This window comes from Arachis ipaensis, chromosome B10, assembly GCF_059453495.1.
Source record: "Arachis ipaensis isolate K30076 ecotype BB chromosome B10, ASM5945349v1, whole genome shotgun sequence".
In the NCBI taxonomy this organism is placed as follows: domain Eukaryota; kingdom Viridiplantae; phylum Streptophyta; class Magnoliopsida; order Fabales; family Fabaceae; genus Arachis; species Arachis ipaensis.
The window spans coordinates 43,078,571-43,103,498 of NC_142435.1; the positions used below are offsets into that span (position 1 = coordinate 43,078,571).

General features: G+C 37.4%; 1 protein-coding gene across 3 annotated transcripts; it reads right to left on the bottom strand.

Annotated features, from left to right (window-relative positions):
- Positions 1–20,234: 20,234 nt before the first annotated feature.
- LOC107623301 (basic helix-loop-helix (bHLH) DNA-binding superfamily protein) lies at positions 20,235–24,572 on the bottom strand. Of its 3 annotated transcripts, none has more exons than XM_016325511.3 (6): positions 24,037–24,572; positions 21,795–21,923; positions 21,466–21,531; positions 21,194–21,253; positions 20,840–20,887; positions 20,235–20,745 (listed from the first exon to the last, which is right to left on the bottom strand). In XM_016325511.3, exons 1-6 carry the CDS (start codon positions 24,076–24,078, stop codon positions 20,584–20,586), a joined length of 507 nt encoding a protein of 168 aa, XP_016180997.1. In that variant the 5' UTR covers positions 24,079–24,572; the 3' UTR covers positions 20,235–20,583. The 3 variants fall into 3 exon arrangements, with proteins under 3 accessions (XP_016180997.1, XP_016180996.1, XP_020970591.1); XM_016325510.3 differs by having other exon boundaries at positions 21,188–21,253; XM_021114932.2 differs by lacking the exon at positions 24,037–24,572 and adding an exon at positions 22,998–23,223 and having other exon boundaries at positions 21,188–21,253.
- Positions 24,573–24,928: the final 356 nt, after the last annotated feature.

Genomic DNA, 24,928 nt, shown 5'->3' on the forward strand with positions numbered 1-24,928 from the left:
TCCTTTAATCCTCGTGGGAACGATATTCACTCACCATGGTATTACTTGAACAATTTGGTGTACTTGCCAATACCCGTGAGCTCTAATTTTCGCTCATCAAACTCCTCCGTCTTTCCTAGTATAGTCATTATGAACATGTCCATAACACTTACAAGTAGTGCACACAAGATTCAGACTCTCATATTTAATCGAGTATATGTGTCCATCCACTATAACCTCAGAAATCACCGGCAATCCTAGATCTATCTGGACACATGCTCTTGCATATTTCCCTCTTTCTGCTTCCTTGGTTACAACGTCCACTTTGATGGGTTGCCAATGACTGATGCAATTTTTCGCATGGATCTCTCTGTAAAGTACACGATATTGAGACCTGCAATGCGAATCCAGACTAGAGTTTAGCCAAAGGTCTCTTCACAGTGTCTAAAACTTTATGTTCATGGCTTAACCGTAAGATAGAAGCCATCAATCATCCATGGCCTACCCAGTAACACCCTGTCTCTATCTTCTTTCAGATCACACTTCACAAAAAAATATCCATATCCAACATCAAATATCTCGTATCCCCCTCGCAACTTCCAAATGAATTTAAGGCGGTGCACTATTGTCATGTAGCTAACATATTTTCCAAGCACCTTTACCACTATAGAGTCCAAGTAGGATTGAGCAAAAGCCTTCCTACCCTCCTCTGTGAAGGTGACACAAGGTGGAGCCGAGTCCCCCTGTTTTCCGGTTACAATCACAAGCCTATCCCTGTTCAACTCTTCCTCCATCATAAAAGGCTTCGGAAAAGATTCTCCTACCATATTGTCTTAATATGAGACCTTAGCCCAAGAGCACCTTGTTGTCTTATTGATGGTCTTTCCACGATTATTAATCTTTCCTTTGTTATCTGTGGTAACCTCTCCTTTCTCCTTCGGTCCAGAAATAGTCTTACCTTCCATTCCACTTCCGCCTCCAACATCCATCTCTCTCTCTCTCTCTCTCTCTCTCTCTCTCTCTCTCTCTCTCTCTCTCTCTCTCTCTCTCTCTGTGTGTTTGTTTGTTAAAAATGTTTGACTAAGATGGATAATAATTTGTAAACAATAAGAAATAGAATTTAAAGTTATTATTAGTGAAACTTTTAAATTTTTTATTTTAATAAATCTACGGTAAATGGATTAAAATTTTAAGTTTTGCATTTTTTATAAAAGCTTTTTAATTGATAACTTTATTATATGTTTTTAGAGAACTTTTTTTTATGACTCTTTACAGAACATATTAACTGTTAAAGTATTAAGTAATCGGTTATAGATATAAATATAAGAATTATTCTCCACATCTAAGCAATTTTAATATCTAAGTTCATCCAAGTGATTTAAAATCACGTGCTTCTTTTCCTTGCTTCTCCCCTCACGACGCTTCTTCATCATCATTATCATCATCACCAACAACACCACCACCTCATCCTCCTTCTTTTCTCATCTGAATTTCTTCTTCTCCTTAATTTTTCTTCTCTTCCTCCATCATCATCATGATCATGATCATTATCGTTATCGTTATCATCATATTCTTCTTATACATATCGTCGTTATCCTTACCATCATTATTATTATTTGTTAAATTTTTGCCATGTTGATGATGTTCTCTAAACCAAAATTGATTTTCGATGTATTTTTGTTCATGATTCAGTCTTGTTTGTGTGATTATTTTCGAACTGAGTTAATTTGTGTCGCAATTGTTATGTAATTTCGGTTCATTTCTGAGTTAATTGTGTCGCAATCATTATATAATTTTGATTCATTTCTAAGTGAATTAAGGTGCATTTGAACTCATTGTCCTGCACAATTCAAAACTCTTTCTCCTCTTTCTCCTCATCTTCTACTGCTTTTTCTTCTTTTATTTTTTCATCTTTTTCTTCTTCATCTTCACCTTCTTATTTTATTTTCTCAAAATTCTTTTTGATTTATTCTCTTGAGAGGAATAAAACTAAGAAAAAGAGAAGAAAATATCAAACAAAAAAGAAGAAAAAATATATTAGTGACATTGTCTGATCCAAAATTGATTTTGGATGTATTTTTCTTCATGATTCAGTCTTGTTTGTGTGCTTATTTTCGAACTGAGTTTATGCATCGCAATCATTATGGTAAATTTTGGTTCATTTCTGAGTTAATTGTGTCGCAATTGTAATGTAATTTCGGTTCATTTCTGAGTGAATTAAAGTGCATTTGGACTCGTTGTCCTACACAATTCAAAACTCTTTCTCCTCTTCCTCCACTACTTCTACTGCTTCTTCTTTTTCATCTTTTTCTTTTTCATCTTCTCCTTATTTCATTTTCTCAAAATTCTTCTTGATTTACTCAAATTTACACAATTTATGAGTTCTACAGATTCTTTATCATTGTTTTCTGCTTCTCTTTCTTTCTAAGTTAATTGTGTAGCAATCATTATGTAATTTCGGTTTATTTCTGAGTTAATTGTGTCGTAATCATTATATAATTTCGATTCATTTCTAAGTGAATTAAACTGTATTTGGACTCATTGTCCTGCTCAATTCAAAACACTCTCTCCTCACCTTCTACTGCAATAACAACAGTAACAAAAAAATGACGATGAGGAGAAAACATGCGAAGAAGAAGGAAGAGGAGGAGAAGGAGAAGAAGAAGGAGAAGGAAAAAGAGCAAGAGGAGACGGAGGAGGAGGAGGAATGCGAAGAAGAAGACGATGACGACGATAATGTAAAGCCCCGTGAACGTAAATGACTTGGTTGGAAGAATGATATGTGCGCGTGTAATCACGCTCTTTTTAATGAGAATGGTTTTTGTTGGTGTTGGGTCTACTTGGTTAAACTTAAATGGCAATATTACTTGAATGTGTAGCAGATCTGTAAATATAATTTTGTAATTGTAGAGTTAATTACATAAGCAGAGTAGTGTTTGGTAGGGGTGTACATGGTCCGATCCGGCCCGAAGACCCAGCTCGGTTCCGAACATTACAGGGGTTAGTTTGGTGTGATTTCACCGGGTATAGGGCCGGTTACAGGTCTCAAAAATAGACTCAGTCATTATTTAGGATCGGGTCTAGGTCAAGGCGAATCCGACTTCACCCGACCCATGTGCACCCTAAGAGAATTAAAAAATGTATATATGTTTAAATTAATTCTAATATTATGTTATATTAATTATAAATTTATTGTTATATTTTTAATCACATTTGTTGAATTAAAAAATAGATCAAAGAAGTATTAAATTAGAATTTATAGACAAATTCAAATTCAAATATGGATATCAATTTTTCGGTAACAAGTTTCTTCTTTATAAATAAGTGCATCATAAATAAGTCTTTTTATAAATTATTGTTAAAACTTTAAAAATTCGGTTTCACCCGATTTGAACCCGATATAATTATGATCCAAAAATATTTAGGTTTCATCGAGTCTATAATCGGTTGAGAATCTAAAAAATAGATCCAGTATATATTTAAGATCGAATCTAAATTAAGACAAACTCGATTTTACTCGACCGATGTACACGGCTAGTGTTTGGTTAAAAAAAAAAAAAAAAAAAGAACATGCTGATATATGCGGTAGTTTTTTATATATTTGTTTGCTGAAGTATTTAATGTTTTTAACGTTCAATTAATCCGAACATCTCTATAATCTTACCAAATTGTTAAATATATCTCTATACTTTAAAATGTCGTAGTCGAATCTTTATAAAATTTTACAACTAGTCTCTATCGTTACAAGAGAAAAAAAATAACAAGAACGAAATATTTCTAGGTATATTCTTGTATGGATTTAACTGAACATTTATAAACAATAAGGAGTTGATTATAAATAAAAATAAATTACAATTGGATAAATTAAAAATACTTTTAAGATATTGTTCAATTAATATTGTAAAAAAAATGAGAAAACGTTTTTCTATAATCTTTATTTTTTTTATAATATTGATTGAATAATATATTAAAGATAATATATTTAATTTTATATTTTTTAAATGAATATGTTATTGTTTGTTATAAATTCACATAACATAATTATAAAACATTTGTCCCCAACTTTATTATTATTAAAAATGATTGTATTCTCTTATATTTTTTTAAAAGGACAACGAATGAACAATCAAACCTTCTTTAATAAAAAAAATAAAAAAATTTCATATATGTAATATAATTTAATTTTTAGTTAAGTCCTTATATATATATAAAATATTTTTTCTTTTACTTTTTTTAATTATAAATTCCTAATAATTAAATTTTTTTATAAAAAATAAGAAATCTAACTATAAAATTTTAAAATTTAGTAAAATTAGAAAAATAACTATACATTTTTTCAGTGGTTCTAGCAAATAATCAAAATATATAGAGACACTATATTGAATTTTAATGAAGTATAGATACTATATCGAATTTTAATGAAATAAAGTAGCACAGGATAGAGGAGATTATATATATAAAACTATTTTTAACTACGAAAGATTTATGAAAAAAGAAATTAATATTGTATCCATAAAAGATAAATTTCAGTTGACAAAATTAATTAAAACCTAAAAAGCTATTTAAATTTTTTAAATTACCCATTTTTTGCCAAATCCAATTTTACAACTTCTCTTCCTCTTCTTCTTTCACCACTGCACTCACCTTCAACTTGACAGGCCCAACTTTATGGTCCTCCATCAACTCACCCACCATCCCTCCCACCTTCATCACCTCCATCTTCTACCCCAGCAACTCTCTCATTGTCTGGTTCGTTGCCAACGCTACCCTCATCGACTCTAGAGCCTCCCTCCACTTCCTATCCTCCACCACTCATCGCGGCGGCAGAGTTTATCGGTTCAGGTATAACTGCGCAATCACTCCGTATGATTTTTCTAAAGGAGCTCTACAATGGACAATGATTTAGTTTGCTGATTCTGGGCGAAAAGAATTTGCGGACCTTAAAACTTTTCTGGTGCTTTAGTGATTGGGTCAAGCTATTCCAACTCATCGCGAAGCACTCCACAGGCAACAACGGTTCTCCTAGCATCGTAGAAATTCACCTCGAGAGGCTTCAGATTAGTGATGTTGGCTTGTAAGCAATTTCTAATTGTTTGAATTTGGAGATTTTGCACCTTGTTAAAATCCATGAGTGCACCTATGTAGAGTTAATGGGGTGGCGTTGGCAGCGAACCAGACATGAGGGAGTTGCTGAAATAGTAGATGGATTCTACGAAGGTGGAAGGGGTGGTAGGTGAGTTGATGGAGGACGATAAAGCTGGGCTTGTCAAGTTAAAGGTGAGCGCGGTAGTGGAAGAGGAAGAGGAAGGGAATAGAAGTTGTGAAATTGGATTTGGTAAAAATAAAAAAAAGGGTAATTTAGAAATTGTGAATAGTTTTTTAAGTTTTGCTTAGTTTTGTTAAGTGAAATCTATCTTTCATGGATAGAGCATTAGTTCTGTTTTTTCATAGATAGAGTTATCAACGATTAAATATTTTATGGTTAGAAATGATTATTTATATATATATATATATATATATATATATATATATATATATATATATATATATATATATATATATATATATATATATAACTAGGGGTGGCAAACGGGGCTAAACCCGTCGGACTGGCTCGTGTAACCCGCAAAAAAAGACGGGCTGGGTTGAAAAATTGGGACCGCCAAAGAACAAAAGCCCGTCTAATCCGCACCGCTTAAATCGCGGGTTTTGGCAAGCTTTGGTGGAGCGGGGCGGGGTTCCCCGCCGAGCTTAGTTTTTTTTTTTTTTTTGCAAGAGGGTATTTTTGCAATTTTTTAGCCAAAACTCAACTTCCCCCAATCCAACTTACAAGAGTTTGAAGATGAAAATTGAGTGTTTTGGATTATGTTTATGTTGTTTTGGATTATGTTTATTTTGCTTTGGAGACAATATTTATAATTATGTTTTGGATAAAAACTTGGTTTATAATTATAGTTATTAGATATTTGTAACACCCTACCATACAGAGTCTTATGCTTAAGTCATAATTCAGAGATGGCAAGGTATTACGACCTCTAAAATAAAAATTTAGTACGTATAGTAGTATGAATGATGTTTATAACTAGGAGCCTTTGAAGAAAAAATGGGTAAACAAAAATCGTGACTCGAAAAGCGCAACACTCCGATCGATAACGTAGCGAACAAAAATAAACCATCGCGAGAATTATATATATACGAAAGAGTGTCAAAAACGGGAATATCAAAACTCAAAATCCGGTTGCGAAGATAACCGGTCCGAGCATAGCAATATATACATATAATAAAATAAGGAAACCCCAAAGGAAACCCAAAGGGACACAAATACAAGAACCTATTCTCCAAAATCTCCTATAAGAGGAGTCATCACAGTTTGTATTATTTAATGGAGATAAAAGTATCTAAGAGAAATCATAAAATCAAAACAGAGTCCCGAGAACAAAGGATCTTCGCTAATCCAGAAGTCTCCAACATGCTTCAGCGAGAAACCTCACGTCCTGCATCTGAAAACCACAAAATCTGCATGGGTGAGAACCAGAGGTCCCCAGCATGGTAACAGTTCCCCATATATAACAGGTAATAATAGAGGAAAGCTGAAGGCAATCCTAGGACTTCCTCCAGATAATATCAAAGCTTATAAACAAGCTAAACCATAAGTGGCAACTGACTAAAGATCCTTCAGTCTAACTAATACTTCCCTTTCTAATTCCTTCAGACCTCCCAACCACCAGTAGGAGTATAATGTAGCAAATACAGCTAAATCAAACAAGAGATATACAAATAGGAACAGATAAGGAATTTAGACAATTAGCAAGTAATATGCAGTCAAATAGGCAATCTCAAACAATTCATATAGTATGCATATGATGAATGCCTGTCCCTAGTGGCTGATGATATCATCTGTCGGTTATAGAGCCAACCCGACAAGTCCTGGTAGCTAACCATTGGACTGTCCCTCTGTCGTGTCTCCCCAACTCGAGTTATACTCAACAAATCGTGATCATAATCATGATCCATATCCATCACCCTCACTGGTGAATATTTATGGGGGTGAGCTCATCCGGGGCTTTCACAGTGCCCGACCACCGTGACGACATAGGGTCAAAAGAGCTTCGAGTCTCAACCTGGAGCACGTGGTGGCTAGCCACTGCTTCCTCCCAGAGAAACCCTCATCTCCGATAGTGGAAGTGCATTTCACAATTCATTCAACAGCATATATGAATTTATACTTAGCCATAATCATGGCTCCGTCGTAACACGGCAATGATCCAACCATCTGGCTCACGGTTAAATCCATAACCAGCTAATTCATTAACAATTACGGCCCTTCGGCCCATGGCATAACAAGCACTTCCACCGCCATCCTCCGCATCTCACATAATCATCTTTGATCATCATTGATTATTCATTTTTCCCTTGCTTCACTCGCAAGTTACCACATTCACTAGCTCCTTGTCTCATTGCTAGGCATATCATAATGATTTAAGACATAAGTGGTGAGATCAGAGGCTTAGAAGTATGAAATTTGGCTTTTAAAACTCAAAAATCAACTTTGGGATAAAAACAGGGCCACGCGTACGCGCACTCCACGCGCACGCGTGGATGGCCACAAAACTCATCGACGCACAAGCGTCATACGCGCGAACGCGCGGGTTGAAAAATAGCCAAACGACGCGCAAGCGTCAGCCACGCGTACGCGTGGGTGCTCTTGCGCCCCAGGCACAAAACTGGCACAACTCTGGCACAACTCTCGGGAAAATAGCTGGGCATTTGGTACAGCACATCGACGCGCCCGTGCACACCACGCACACGCGTGGATGGTGCTTTCTTGAAGAACGGCGCGTAGCGGAGGGTCATTTTGCTAAAAATTTTCTAAGTTAAAAGCTGCAGAATTCACAGATTCAACCCCCAATCTTCCGACGGACATAACTTTCTCATTTTAAATCGTTTTCCGCCCGTTCTTCCAACGGCATGGACATCCTGGATCCAATTTCATTTCTAAACAAGTTTGGTACAAAACGGGGATCCGTAGTCCAAGTTATATCCCATCAAAATATGCCCAAAAACCATGTTTTTATACAAAACCACAAGGTGCCATTTTCAAAACAAACTATTTTCAACTCTTTTCAAAATAAACCAAAACATGCAAATTTTGCCTTTTTCGAAATCAATCAAAATGTACCAAAATCAACATCAAGCCATCCTCAACTCACACATTGATACTTTACCAAAATTTCCAAAACCACCGTCCAACCATTTTAACACTTCTCAATCAAATGGGTACAGGGCAAACACAATATCATATCACACATCCTTCCTCATCCCAATTTCTGATAATACCATTTCCAAATAAAACATCATTATACATAATCATCATCATACTCACCATCAACATGGTACCACCCACCAATTCAACCTCAATCATTCATCAAGCATATATCACAACATGCAGTTTCTCATATATCACACAATCAATGCATCAATATTCATAATCACATATATGATCACATTATATATCTCAACCATTCAACAACATCATCAATTCAATGCCTATCTTAGAGCCTCTAGCCTAAGTATTTCCTACCACATTACATATTAGATACGAGAAACCGAGACCATACCTTAGCCGATTTTCCAAGCTCAACCGGAGCACTTCCAAATCACTTTTCCTCAAGCTCTCAAGGTCTCAACACCTCTAAGAACATATTTTATCACACAAAACTCCCTTTTCAAGCTTTCCAAAGTCACCAATCAAGCTCCAATATTCACATATACACAACCTAAGCCACAATCATCATACCCATACACAACATCTCAATACCCAATCATCATAGAACAACAAATTATACTAGGGTTGAGAATCTTACCACACCCAAGGTCCAAGGAAACAAGATTAACCTTCTCCTTCAAGAGAGTTGGGTCCTATAACATCAAAGAGCCCAAAATCTCAACATTTTACCCATGAAACTCGAAAATAAGGGCTGGAATTTTGAAGAGAAAAACGTGGCTTACCTCAAGATTGGTTATATGGGTTTTGTAGAGCTCTCCACGATGAACGCGCGGCCATAAACGGTGCGGCAATCGGAGCTCTAGATCAAAAGTTATGGTAGTTTGAAGATCAAGTGAGAGATAGAAGTTTGAGAGAGTGTTCTTCCCCTCCCTCACTCCATTTCAGCGTGTGTGTGTAACAAATGAGGAGAGAGAGTGCTGAAAACTAGGGTTTGGTTTAGTTTAGTTGGGCCAAGGGCCCACTTTGGGTCCGGTTGGACCGGTTTGGCCCGTTCGGTCCAATCTTGGTCCGATTTCTATAAAATTGGTACCGAATTTATCGTCTCAATCTCCTCTATCATATTAAGCCATAAAAATCACATTCTTGGCTTTCTAGAATAAATTCTCATTTATGGGTTAATTAGCCATTAATTAACTGGGTCTTACATTCTACCCACCTAATTGGGAATTTTGCCCACAAAACTCAAATTCAATTACCTGAGAATAAGTGCGGATAATCCGTTCGCATCTCCGACTCAAGTTTCCAAGTGTGTTCCTCAACACCGCCTCGACTCCAAGCCACTTTGACTAATGAAACCTCTTTTCCACGCAACCGTTTGATACTAGTATCATCAATTCTGACTGGAGCCACTGGAAGCGTCAAATCTTCCCTTAACTGAACCGATTCAGGTTCTAACACATGGCTAGCATCAGGAGTTTACTTCCGAAGCTGCGACACGTGAAACACGTCGTGCAGGTTCGAAAGATGAGGTGGTAGAGTCATCCGATATGCCACCAGTCCAACCCTTTCCAGGATCTGAAATGGACCGATGTACCGAGGATTCAACTTCTTTTCTTTAATCGCCCTACCTACTCCTGTGGTTGGAGTAACCTTAAGGAAAACATGATCTCCTTCCTCAAATTTCAAGGGCTTCCGCCTCTGATCGGCGTAACTCTTCTGGCGACTCTGCGCCGTAAGCATCCTATCTCGAATTTTCTTGACTTGTTCAGTGGTCTCAGCTATCATCTCCGGCTCCAACAAGCCTTTCTCTCCAGCTTCATACCAACATAGCGGAGATTGACATTTTCTCCAATACAAAGCCTCATACGGAGCCATTCTGATACTCGCATGGTAACTATTATTGTATGCAAACTCCACTAACGGCATATATCGATCCCAACTCGCCGGCTGGTCCAGAACACAAGCTCTCAACATATCCTCTAGTGTTTGGATCGTCCTCTCGGATTGACCATCTGTTTGAGGATGGTAAGCCGTACTCAAGCTTAGTCGGGTTCCGAAACCTCGAAGTGAAGCGAGGATCTCTATCAGAGATTATAGTAGCCGGTACGCCATGAAGTCTCACAATCTCCTTTATGTACAACCGTGCTAGTTCCTCAAGGGTGTAAGTCATCCGAATGGGTAAAAAGTGAGCTGATTTCGTCAGTCGGTCCACAATCACCCAGATAACAACAAAACCAGTCCTAGTCCTTGGCAATCCTGACACAAAGTCCATTGCAATACTTTCCTACTTCCATTGCGGAACCTCTAAAGGTTGCAACATCCCAGAAGGTCTTTGATGTTCAATCTTCACCTTTTGACAAGTTAAGCACTTTGAAACATATTCCGCCACATCATTCTTCATGCCTGACCACCAAAATATCGCCTTTAAATCATGGTACATTTTAGTACTTCCCGGGTGAATGGAGAATCCGCTTTTGTGTGCCTCCTTTAAGATATCTTGCCTCAAAGTGCCAACATCCGGCACAATGATTCTACCCTTGAATCTCCATAACCCATCTTTTTCTTCCGACACTCTCCACTGTTTCCCTTGCTCAATAGCCGGTAACACCTTCCATAACGCTTCATCATTTTCATGAGCCTTTAGGAGTTCGGACTTAAAGTCACTCGAGATTTCTAATCGGCTCAAACACAAAGTTCCAGATACTTCTTGAGCACCAATTTGTAGACTCTCGAATCCCTTGAGCAACTTCTCCTCTTGAAGCATCATCCAAGCCGCATATAACGACTTCCGACTTAACGCATCTGCCACTACATTCGCCTTTCCTGGATGGTAATTCAACTCAAAATCGTAGTCCTTCAATAATTCCATCTACCTTCTCTGCCTCATATTAAGCTCTTTCTGATCAAAGAGATATTTCAAGCTCTTGTGATCGGAGAAGACTTGGAACTTAACCCCATAGAGGTAATGCCTCCACACCTTTAGCGCAAACACGACCGCAGCGAGTTCAAAATCATGCGTAGGGTAACTAACTTCATGCGGTCTCAACTGCCGTGAGGCATACGCCACCACATTATGATGCTGCATCAGCACGCATCCTAGACCTTTTAGTGAGGCATCACAGTACACCTCAAACGGTTCGTTCGGCTCAGGTAACACCAACACAGGTGCAGTGGTCAACTTTTTTTTTGAACGCCTGAAGCTCTCCTCACACTCAGGAGTCCAAACAAATGGTGTGTCTTTGCGGGTTAACTTTGTCAACGGCAAGGCTAATTGCGAAAAGCCTTTGATGAACCTTCGACAATAGCCAGCTAAGCCCAGAAAACTCCTTATCTCAGTTACTGTGGTTGGTTGCCTCCAATCTATCACAGCCTCCACCTTAGCTGGATCTACAACTATCCCCTTCTTACTCACCACGTGACCCAAAAACTTCACCTCACTCTTTCAAAACTCACACTTAGACAGTTTCGCATAGAGTTTCTTCTCCTTTAGGATCTGCACACGATCCTCAAGTGTTCCGCATGCTCTTCTTCAGTCTTGGAATAAATTAGTATGTCGTCAATGAAGACAACAACGAATTTATCCAGAAACGGACGAAACACTCTGTTCATATAATCCATGAATACTGCAGGAGCGTTCGTCAACCCAAAAGACATTACAGTATACTCGAAATGACCATAAACGAGTTCTAAAAGCGGTCTTAGGGATATCCTCTCCCCTCACCCTTATCTGGTGATAACCGGATCGCAAATCGATCTTGGAGAAAACCCCAGCTCCTTGTAACTGATCCATGAGATCATCAATCCTCGGCAACGGGTACTTATTCGTTATCATGACCTTGTTCAGCTGCCTATAATCTACACAGAGCCGCATACTCCCGTCCTTCTTCTTTACCAGTAACATTGGAGCACCCCACGGGGAAACACTTGGTCTGATAAAGTTCTTACCCAACAAGTCTTCTAACTGAGACTTTAGCTCGGCCATCTCTAACGGTGACATTCTATAAGGAGCACTTGAGATTGGTCCCACCCCAGGCACCAATTCAATAGCAAACTCGACCTCTCGGTTAGGTGGAAATTCATCAATGTCATCGGGAAACACCTCCGGAAACTCACACACCACCGGAATCTGTTCCATCCTTTGATCATCACCCGAAACACCCACGGTTAACAACAGGATACCCTGACATTCAATTCCAATACAGTTCACTATCATCGAATTCAAGTAATAATTATTCACCACGGCCGGCCCTTCTGTATCTTCCGACATAAAGTACACCGACTTTGTAGAACAATCAAGCAGGACATGGTTCTCAGATAACCAGTCCAATCCCAAGATAAGATCAAGACCGATCATCGGTAAGCAGATTAAGTTATGGACAAAATCACGCTGCTTGAACCTAAACGAAACTTTCGGGCATCCTAGCCTAGTTACCATGGCCTCATGGGTAGCATTATACACTTTTAGGTCATAACCTAAGGTTACGATCTTCAATCATAACTCATGGACTTTCTCAAATGCAATGAATGAATGTGATGCTCTCAAATCAAATAAAGCATTTAAAGTTTGACCAGCTATTTCACAGTTACCTCGGATAAGTGCCTCAGATCCCTCAGCACCTATAGCTGAAGTGGTGAACACCCGACCAGTCTGCTGTGCCTTCCCGGCACCTTGTTTTTGCTTCTCCAGACAATTTGTGGCTTTATGCCCCGCCTTTCCACAATTGTAGCACAATCCCCATCCGGCCTTGCATGGTGCTCCCGGATGGTGACTTCCACACCTAGTACAAGCTTGATCATTCTGAGGCTGCTTCCCAAACCTTTTCCCTTGGGAGTTGTTGTTGTTGGGCCTCCTAAAAGAACCTCCCCTCTTGAAAGGTGGACCTCTAGGTGCAAAGCTCTTCCCTCGGTTCTGTGGAAATGATCCTTTGTGACTCCCTCTCTCAGCAGTCGCCTTCTTCACGCACTCTTCAGCAACTCTACACTTGTTCACCAACTCGGAGAAAGTCATGATCTCCATTGGTCCCACTGAGCTGAAAATATCACTCCGAAGTCCTCCTTCATACTTAACGCACTTCCATTCCTCATATTCCACCGGAGTCCCTTGACACATACGAGAAAATCTGAACAGCTCCTCAAACTTATCAGTATACTCAGATACGGATATAGTACCCTGCTTCAGCTGCAATAATTCAAGCTCCTTGGCCGTCCTAGCAGAAGTCGGAAAGTACTTCTTATAGAACTCCTCTTGGAAGACATCCCAGGTGATATAATCGTCACCCTGCTGCAAGAGGCGTCGGATTCCTTGCCACCAATGCGACGCTTCCCCAGTGAGCAAATAGGTAGCAAACTCCACACGATGCCCTTCAGGTACCACCTGCGCTTGCAGTGCTCGTTCCATGGCCTGAAACCATGTATCGGCCTCAGTCGGGCTAGTGGTTCCCTTGAACTTAGGTGGATTAACCTTCAAAAAGTTTGCCAATGTCATCGGGCCCTGAACTCCACCTCCGTCATTACCATGGTTGTTCATCTGTTGACCAAGAGCCTCAGCAGTGGCTTGCATAGCAGCAGCCATGTTCTCCAATGCAGTCATAAAGTTCACCGGGTCATTAGGGTTAATCTCTGGCGCACGAGCATTCGTATGACCTATCCCACGGCCTCTACCGCGTCCACGAGGCGCCATCTGGTTCCTATACACACCAAACAATCGATATTAAGTTGATCAGTCTCAATATCGAAAGTTTAGTGCTTCAAAGTCCCAAATGCATGCTCATGAACGTTTATGCCAACTATATCAAGTAGATATACTAACAGCACATAACACACATATAGAGAATGCACAGAAGAATAGTCAGTCCGTCCCTCAGGCTCTACAGGAACGAACTGCTCTGATACCGTAATGTAACACCCTACCATACAGAGTCTTATGCTTAAGTCATAATTCAAAGATGGAAAGGTATTACGACCTCTAAAATAAAAATTTAGTACGTATAGTAGTATGAATGATGTTTATAACTAGGAGCCTTTGAAGGAAAAAGGGGTAAACAAAAATCGTCACTCGAAAAGCGCAACACTCCGATCGATAACGTAGCGAACAAAAATAAACCATCGCGAGAATTATATATATACGAAAGAGTGTCAAAAACAGGAATATCAAAACTCAAAATCCGGTTGCGAAGATAACCGGTCCGAGCATAGCAATATATACATATAATAAAATAAGAAAATCCCAAAGGAAACCCAAAGGGACACAAATACAGGAACCTATTCTCCAAAAACTCCTATAAGAGGAGTCATCACAGTTTGTATTATTTAATGGAGATAAAAGTATCTAAGAGAAATCATAAAATCAAAACAGAGTCCCGAGAACAAAGGATCTTCGCTAATCCAGAAGTCTCCAGCATGCTTCAGCGAGAAACCTCATGTCCTGCATCTGAAAACCACAAAATTCGCATGGGTGAGAACCAGAGGTCCCCAGCATGGTAACAGTTCCCCATATATAACAGGTAATAATAGAGAAAAGCCGAAGGCAATCCTAGGACTTCCTCCAGATAATATCAAAGCTTATAAACAAGCTAAACCATAAGTGGCAACTGACTAAAGATCCTTCAGTCTAACTAATACTTCCCTTTCCAATTCCTTCATATCTCCCAACCACCAGCAGGAGTATAATGTAGCAAACACAGCTAAATCAAACAAGAGATATACAAATAGGAACAGATAAGGCATTTAGACAATTACCAAGTAATATGCAGTCAAATAGGCAATCTCAAACAATTCATATAGTATGCATATGATGAATGCCTGTCCCTAGTAGCTGATGATATCATCTGTCAGTTATAGAGCCAACCCGACAAGTCCTGGTAGCTAACCATTGGACTGTCCTTCTGTCGTGTCTCCCCAACTCGAGTTATACTCAACAAATCGTGATCATAATCATGATCCATATCCATCACCCTCACTGGTGAATATTTATGGGGGTGAGCTCATCCGGGGCTTTCACAATGCCCGGCCACCCTGACGACATAGGGTCAAAAGAGCTTCGAGTCTCAACCTGGAGCACTTGGTCGCTAGCCACTGCTTCCTCCCAGGGAAACCCTCATCTCCGATAGTGGAAGTGAAAACATTCACAATTCATTCAACAGCATATATGCATTTATACTTAGCCATAATCATGGCTCCGCCGTAACACGGCAATGATTCAGCCATCCGGCTCACGGTTAAATCCATAACTAGCCAATTCATTAACAATTACGGCCCTTCGGCCCATGGCATAACAAGCACTTCCACCGCCATCCTCCGCATCTCACATAATCATCTTTGATCCTCATTGATCATTCATTTTTCCCTTACTTCACTCGCAAGTTACCACACTCACTAGCTCCTTGTCTCATTGCTAGGCATATCATAATGATTTAAGACATAAGCATTGAGATCGGAGGCTTAGAAGTATGAAATTTGGCTTTTAAAACTCAATAATCAACTTTGGGATGAAAACAGGGTCATGCGTACGCGCACGCGTGGATGGCCACAAAACTCATCGACGCACAAGCGTCATACGTGCGAACGCGCGTGTTGAAAAATAGCCAAACGACGCGCAAGCGTTAGCCACGCATACGCGTGGGTGCTCTTGCGCCCCAGGCACAAAACTGGCACAACTCTGGCACAACTCTCGGGAAAATAGCTGGGCATTTGGTGCAGCGCATCGACGCGCCCGCGCATACCACGCGCACGCGTGGATGGTGCTTTCTTGAAGAACGGAGCATACGCGCCAAGTGCGCCTACGCGCGGAGGGTCATTCTGCTAAAAATTTTCTAAGTTAAAAGCTGCAGAATTCACAGATTCAACCCCCAATCTTTCGACGGACATAACTTTCTCATTTTAAATCGTTTTCCACCCGTTCGTCCAATGGCATGGACATCCCGGATCCAATTTCATTTCTAAACAAGTTTGGTACAAAACGGGGATCCGTAGTCCAGGTTATGTCCCGTCAAAATATGCCCAAAAACCATGTTTTCATACAAAACCACAAGGTGCCATTTTCAAAACAAACCATTTTCAACTCTTTTCAAAATTAACCAAAACATGCCAATTTTGCCTTTTTCTAAATCAATCAAAATGTACCAAAATCAACATCAAGCCATCCTAAACTCACACATTGACACTTTACCAAAATTCCCAAAACCACCGTCCAACCATTTTAACACTTCTCAATCAAATGGGTACAGGGCAAACACAATATCATATCACACATCCTTCCTCATCCCAATTTCCAATAATACCATTTCCAAATCAAACATTATTATACATAATCATCATCATACTCACCATCAACATGGTACCACCCACCAATTCAACCTCAATCATTCATCAAGCATATATCACAACATGCAGTTTCTCATATATCACACAATCAAGGCATCAATATTCATAATCACAGATATGATCACATCATATATCTCAACCATTCAACAACATCATCAATTCAATGCCTATCTTAGGGTCTCTAGCCTAAGTATTTCCTACCACATTACATATTAGATACGAGAAACCGAGACCATACCTTAGCCGATTTCCCAAGCTCAACCGGAGTACTTCCAAATCACTTTTCCTCAAGCTCTCAAGGTCTCAACACCTCCAAGAACATATTTTATCACACAAAACTCCCTTTTCAAGCTTTCCAAAATCACCAATCAAGCTCCAATATTCACATATACACAACGTAAGCCACAATCATCATACCCATACACAACATCTCAATACCCAATCATCATAGAACAACAAATTACACTAGGGTTGAGAATTTTACCACACCCAAGGTCCAAAGAGATAAGATTAACCTTCTCCTTCAAGAGAGTTGGGTCCTATAACATCAAAGAGCCCAAAATCTTAACATTTCACCCATGAAACTCAAAAACAAGAGCTGGAATTTCGAAGAGCAAAACATAGCTTACCTCAAGATTAGTTGTATGGGTTTTGTAGAGCTCTCCGCGATGAACGCGTGGCCGTAAACGGTGCGGCAATCGGAGCTCTAGATCAAAAGTTATGGTGGTTTGAAGATCAAGTGAGAGATAGAGAAGTTTGAGAGAGTGTTCTTCCCCTCCCTCACTCCATTTCAGCGTGTGTGTGTGTAACAAATGAGGAGAGAGAGTGCTGAAAACTAGGGTTTGGTTTAGTTTAGTTGGGCCAAGGGCCCACTTTAGGTCCAGTTGGACCGGTTTGGCCCGTTCGGTCCAATCTTGGTCCGATTTCTATAAAATTGGTACCGAATTTCTCGTCTCAATCTCCTCTATCATATTAAGCCATAAAAATTACATTCTTGGCTTTCTAGAATAAATTCTCATTTATGGGTTAATTAGCCATTAATTAACCGGGTCTTACAATATTTATAATTACAAAGACTTTAATGTTTGTGAATATAAAAAATATAATTTTTTTATGCCTTTAGAAATTATAAATTTATTAACATGGTTGTGAAATTATATATATTATTTAGTAGTTAATAGTAAAAAAAAAGAGGAGCTTTGGCGGACTTAACCCGCCAGCCCGCTAGCCCGCAGTTAGGTGGGACGGGGTGAGATTCTAGGACCGCCTCATTAGGCGGGGCGGGGTGGGCCATCCCGCCAAAAGACGGGCTTCTAGCAGGGCGGGGCGGGCTTCCCCGCTTGCCACCCCTATATATAACAGAAAGAGATCACATGTCCCACTATTATATTCCCATCCCATTTGTAAAACATTAGATGATTAACATTTTTTGAGTAAACTGACAATTAAGTTTCTGAGAATTTTGCGTTCGAACAATTTAGTCTCTAAAAAAAAAGTGACAATTACATCTTTCGGGAAAGAAAATGTGGACATGTTATAACCTTTTATTAGTTCCTAATGTAAAGACTAACGGCTCTTCTGATGTGTACTATTAACGTGAATGAGGTATCCATTAAATGTCACATTGGATTTACTTAAAATGATGAGGACAAATTGGTCCTTCAATGTTATTTGATTTTAACATGTTCCAAACTCTAACTGTGAAGAATCTCCAATTATTCATCCTAAAACTCTGCTACATAATCCTAACACACCGCATAATAAATAGCACTGGAAGCACAAGAAGCAAGAGATGCCAAAGAAAAAGGAATGAAGGGAGCGGATGGAATTATAGGGGCAACTTAATATACAAAAGAGAGTCTAGCAATAAAATTGCTTCCATGTATAACTGTCAGCTATATGTAACAATATACAAGTCTGGAACAGTAGAAAATCCAAATAGGTTGTTCTTAAAGTACCCAAATTATAGGGTAATTGCTAATTCAATTTATGTTTTGAGTTTAGAGTATTCCATTGAATTGAAATTCATATATATCATTCATGGTAATTTCTTTTTCTTATTACAGGATAATTTGCTAATATCAGGACTCTCTTCATTAGCAACTTTCTTTCCTTTTGAAGAATGGTTACTATCTGTAGTCTTTTTCTTTTTCATCTCTCTTACATGATCCTCTTCGATATCAGTGTTTAATTCTCCAAAATCAGGAGGTGGGGGCTTGTACAGCTCATCTTCAATGCTCTCATAACAATCATCATCAGTGTTATAATTAGAAATAGAAAGATTATCAGCTTCATCACAGCCTATAGCATCTTTACCACTAAGAATATGATGCTCAAAATATATATAGAACTCCTCACACTCCTTATTTTGCATTTTGTGCTCCCTTAAAGCATTGATCTCTCAGTCTCCAAAAATAGGATGCAAACCGACTTCTAAATTAGTAGCATTCAGATCAAACTACATCATTGCTTTGTAAGCATCGTATCCCAAGTTCTTGAACAATTCCTTCAAGTCATAGAAGTTGATAAGGTCCAGATCCATCTTTGGAAACCTCTCAACTAACCCATCTCGGTAACTCAATTTTTTCCGTTTGTTTCTCACAAATTTTCTCCCATGGTTGAACATAGGAACAACAAATTCCTCTATCTGCTATGTAGAAACACAATTATTGTTTGAATATATTGGGACAATAGTTAACTAAAGAATCAAGAACATGTTTGTATTTTTTTTATTATGACAAATAATACCAAAGGTGATACTAGTGTTTATGCTAATCACTACTTTCAGCAATCATAAACAAATAAGCAGAAGCCCCAAAAAGATACAAGAAATGCATAAAAAATAATGCGACAAAATGTGTCATACTCAATAAAATAAGTTGAAAACTATGCTTTGCAGAAGATTAAACGATTTGTTTAAAACACTGGGACCACTATGAAAGAAACAGACAGGGATACAATAATTGACAAAAGCATTAACATTTTTTACCTGAGTGGAGAATGTCTCCACTAATACTGGTTTTCTTGACGACGTCTTCTTCCTTGTTGGTACGTTGAAGGAAGAATCGTTATTTTTGTTACTGCACTGAGCCAAGACTCTTTTACTTCAATTTCTCCCCTTAAAGTTAATGGATAAAAACAAAGGGTAATTGGAGAGATTAAGAGCCAAAATGAAACAAATATATAGAAGGGAAATTTGGAAACGACGTTGTCCAACTGCAGATGTGGCAAAAACAAACACGACAATTCACGTCAAAGAACGGAACAGCAAAACAACTCCTTTTCATTTCTCTCTAATGGACCGACGGAAGAATGTAACGTGGAACAGCAAAACAACTCCTTTTCATTTCTCTCTAATGGACCGATGGAAGAATGTAACGTGTCCAACGTCTACTTTCCTAGGAGATGTAATTGTCACTTTTTTTTTAGAGACTAAATTGTTGAAATGCAAAATCTTGAACGACCTAATTATTATTTGATGCACTTTTTTTTATTTTCTATTTAAACTAATGCTATCCAACTTTTCACCTTTTTACCCTAAAAAATTTAATCTTTTTTTCTCATTTATATTCCACCCATAAAAAGCTAAACCCTCGTTAAAAAAAATTCGTATCCAATTCCTCGGGATGGAATATGAAAAAAATAAAAAAAGAGTAAGATAGATAATCTCAATCCAATAATAACCACCTTATGGATGGAAGATAAATACACGAACACACAATATTATATATTTTTACCTTCCATTAAATCTAGGAAAGACTTTCATTAAGCTAATCAGTACATGGAATAATTATTATACAGCTAGAACTTTCAAATATACACTTAACTAATCAGCATAGTGAATTAAGGATTACATATATATGCCTTAAATTAAAAAGCTTATACCCCATCACCCGCTTAAAATCTTCAAGGCATGGAGCAGCTACTTGACCAAGTTTTTTTCTTTTAATACTTTTAACTATATATCATATATTATAGCTACCATGATTCCACCTAGACTGACTTAGGGAGCATAGCAATTTACAACCTCCTTTAGGCTGCTTAGCTGACCAAATTTATGACTGAAATTGGGCGGCCTCCTTCTCGAATTTCGGCGGCGAAGTGGTGGTCTTGATGGGAGCCCAGATATCTGCACCATTGCTCTCAGCAACTCCAATTGTTAGTGAGACAGGAACAAGGCATAACCCTCTGCTCCTCAGGCTGCATGGCTCCAGACCCTAAAGAAGAAATCACAAATTCTGTTATAACCATATTTGATGCCGGAATCGTTCGTTGTATGTGTGACTGACCAAGTGTTCGTGTTATGCTTACCGGATCCTTGGTTGCGGCCGAACTCTCAAGGTACGGGGCACTAAGAAGCTGTTTAAAAGGAAGAAAATTTATTTGCATAAGATCACAATTCACAAGTCATGTTCCAGTTTGCAACGGAATTGTGTCGGAAATGTCACTAGATATGACATGCAATGGTCACAGATTCACTGAAAATGAAAAATATCTTGGCTGAATGCTGAAACATGTTTTTGAAGTATGTGATCAAGAAATTTACATCAGAAACACTTCACAGCTTAATTTAGGTGTTAATAATGTATGGCATGCATGTATGTTGTGCATGAAATAATTGCCAAGATACACAGAACAATTTAGAAAGAATGTCCAAACCTTAACTTGTCTATGAAGGAAACCTATGTATTGCATTGCTTCCTCTAAGACAGAAGATGTATCTGTCTGCAGTGAAAATTATGGATACCTTTAGACTCATAGAAACTTAGAACAATTGAATTTGTTGAAAACTTTAACAGGCATAATAAATGAAAAAAAATACTATTGCATTACTATTATTATTATTATTATTCTTGCATTACAAGGCAAATAAATAAGCATAATAAGCCTAATAAATATGCTACATAAAACATCAATGAAGCTTCAAACATGTATACCTTGCCATATGGTGAAACAAGCTGCTGCAATGCAACGATTCGTTCACTAAGCTTCTCCTTCCTCTCCTATTCACAGAAACAATAGGAAATATAAAAAGGAAGTTCGGTATCATCGACAAAAATCATAGATATATCACTACTTTAAACATCAAGGAATGAAATTGTTCAATGCATTTCTAATTTTCATACACTATGACCATTGTGGCTTCCCATTGAAAACTTCAAAATGTAAATTAAAGCTTGGATATTGTAAAGAGCAACAGAGAATAATACAATGATGCCAAGAGCTAAGAATAATAAAAGGATTAAAAAGAGAGAAAGAAAGAAACCTTTGCGGTGATTGATAAATCATTAGCCTTTTGCCTTTTAGATTCAATAGAAGTATAACTGCTTTGGTCAACAGAACATGGGCTCCTTTTGTGTCCCATCATCTTTCTAACATCTACCCCCTCTTCTCTCTGGTGGCATAATAATAATTTTGTATCAGAATCAATCACCATTGAAGAAATTGAAGACAAAAATTAAGTATAAAAGGAACTATCAAATGCACATTGAGTTGCCCTGAAATATGTATAACACTACTTTTGGTTAGAAACAACTATGCAATTCTACTTGAACTCATAAATTAAGGAAATGATTTAAAAGAAATTAATAAATCAATATTAGCACAAATTAGATAACTCGTGCTCCCGTTCCCTTTTATTCGTCGCTATCCTTTTTGAATTCGGTAATTGGTATCCCACTATCCCCTAGCCAAAAGTGAACTTAAGGATCCAAGCATAATCCATGTCAATTGGTAGTATTGAAAGGATTAATTGGAATTCAGCCCTAGACACTTCCACCATGAGCATGTTTTTACTCGTAAATTTAAAAATATATGCAAAATAATTCACTAAATCTTTCCAAATGTGCAAATCAACCATGTTAATATATTTTTTCATCAATTGTTAACAAAAATAACATATATTTAATCAAATCTAGGATTTCAAAGTTTCACATATAGAAAACACATGGGCCAATTAGACATAACCAAAGCTCAAGGGAACACTTATTTTAGCTAAAATATACATGTAGAAAAATTCAAAAATTATTTTGCACATTTAAAAGAGATGAAAGTGGAAAAAGCATGAAGTGCATCTCATGACTTTAAAAAGAAACAGGGTGAAATTAATGCTATAACATAATTGAAGTTTATCATTCTTCTCCAATGGAATTCCCTTCAATAGTTTATTTGAACTTTTATTCAAATCCAGCATAGCATGCATGCAATAATAATAATAATAATAATAATAATAATAAGATCAAAGTCTCATATCTAAAAATATATCATAAAAACATGCAATGTTTTTTGGTCAGAATAACCCTCATTCCTCCCACTTTTCAAAGACAAACAATGTCATAATCGGTGCCCCCCTTTTTCTTTTTCTTTCTTTTCTTTTCTTTGCCGTTTCTTTTCAATAATAATAATAATAAAGCATTCATTAAATAGTTGATAAACTTGGAAACATTAGCAGGCAACAGCTACACCATACCCAAAAAATCAAAGTGGCCCCCATTGTCATGATGCTATAGAGAGTACTATAAGGCAACATGAACAGCCAAAGAAAAAATGAAGCAGCCATGCATTCAATTCAAACCACACATGAAAAAACTCTTTTGAAAAGGGCCAAAGGGTCATCACACATCACCCAATTCACTATCACAAACATTGATCCACATAATTCAACGGCTCAGAAAACTACTCACAGCTTGCAATGAAGTTTGTCAAAGATCATAATAATTAATAATTGTAGTCACCATACCAAAAAAGTTTATTATTATTGTTTATTTATATTTTAATTTTTTTTTTAACTTTGTGTCGTTGCCAAGAAGAAGCTCAAATGTCAAAAACAGTATATGGTGGACCCACAATTTGTGATCTTTGACAAAAGAACTTTTTTATTTTTTGTTTTTTGATATTCTTGACAAAAGAACATTTGTGTATACTATTTTCCACTGTCACACACGTATACATTGCACAGACACATTACACAAATTAATGTGAACAAGTGAATCTAATGTTTGCGTATAAAATCATCCCAACTACTTTGTTTACTAATGTTAAAATGATACTATATCTTCAATTGACACATGAGCAATTAAAATAAATCACACAATAAGACAAGGAGTATTCCAGAGAGAGAAAGCTCAGAGTTTGCGTTTAGCTTTTGGTGTTTGGGGGTGCAAAAATTAAAAAATAAAATAAATAAATAAATAAATATAAAACCCAACCACTCATTTATTGCATGTGTACTTAGGAAAGAGAACAATTCTGATCATACATTCTTGAGTGATTCAAGTAGCTAGAACGATGAGTATTTAGATTTTAGAACCTTAAAAACAAAACACTCCAACATTGATTTTTGAACATAAAAATTTCTCAATATTTCCTAGAACAATAATGAGAAGCCCCACTTATTAACATGGTCTTTATCATGAAACAAAAGATAACAATAAAAATGCAAAAATAAAATAATAATAATAATATAAAATAATTTTATATTTGAAATGAAATTAAGAGTAAGAGCTTACTGGAAACATAGAATCAGCATTGCAGAAGGAGCTGGCTATCATCTATGTATGTATGACTTTGAAAGAAAGAGCTTTCAGCAGAAAAATGGTTGCTTAAGAAGCCCAAAAAAAAAAAAGAACAAAGCCTTTGATTCTATTTCTTTTGTGAGTGATATGGCTTCAAATGCTTTGGCGGGTATCTTTAAAAGCTTGTAAAGCTTCAAACTTTAAGCAGTGTCCGTGATCAGTACTTCATTTCTAAGACTTTTGCACAAAAATTCCAAAAGCTAGAACAGAGGAAAAGAAAAATGTCACATTTACCATGTATCTATGTCTTCTAGCATAGGGGTAATATGGTAATAACAAATAAAGTAACACACAGTTAGCAACACTATGCTAAGAGAAGCTCTTAAATGGAAGAAAAGAAGAGAGTGATTACTGATTAGAAGAATAAGAAGATACAAAGAGTTTGTTGAAAGGAATGGAGTAAGGAAGAAGAGGAAGAGAGTAAGAACATGTCAAAGCGTGTGTCTTTATAAAGCTAAAATTGAAAGAAAATAAAATACTGATAAATAGTTACGTAAGATTATTATATTTTATATTGTCATAAATATACTTGTGACAGCTAATATCCAACCATGAGAGATAATACGTTTTTGTTTTTCGGTTTTTTTTTTTCCTTTGTTAAATTTTTTTTTTCTGGGCTAGAATTCAGCACTTGTTATCTGCTTGAAAATACTCTTTGTAGGTGTTTTTTTTTTCGGGACTTTACTCTTTGTAGTTTGTATGTATATCATTAACTAGTGTCTCTTACAAAATGCTTTTATTAAAATTAAAATTATTTATACTAAAAATATTCACAAGTTCTTTTTTTTATTATAAATACTTTATAAAAAGCAAATGCTAATATTCT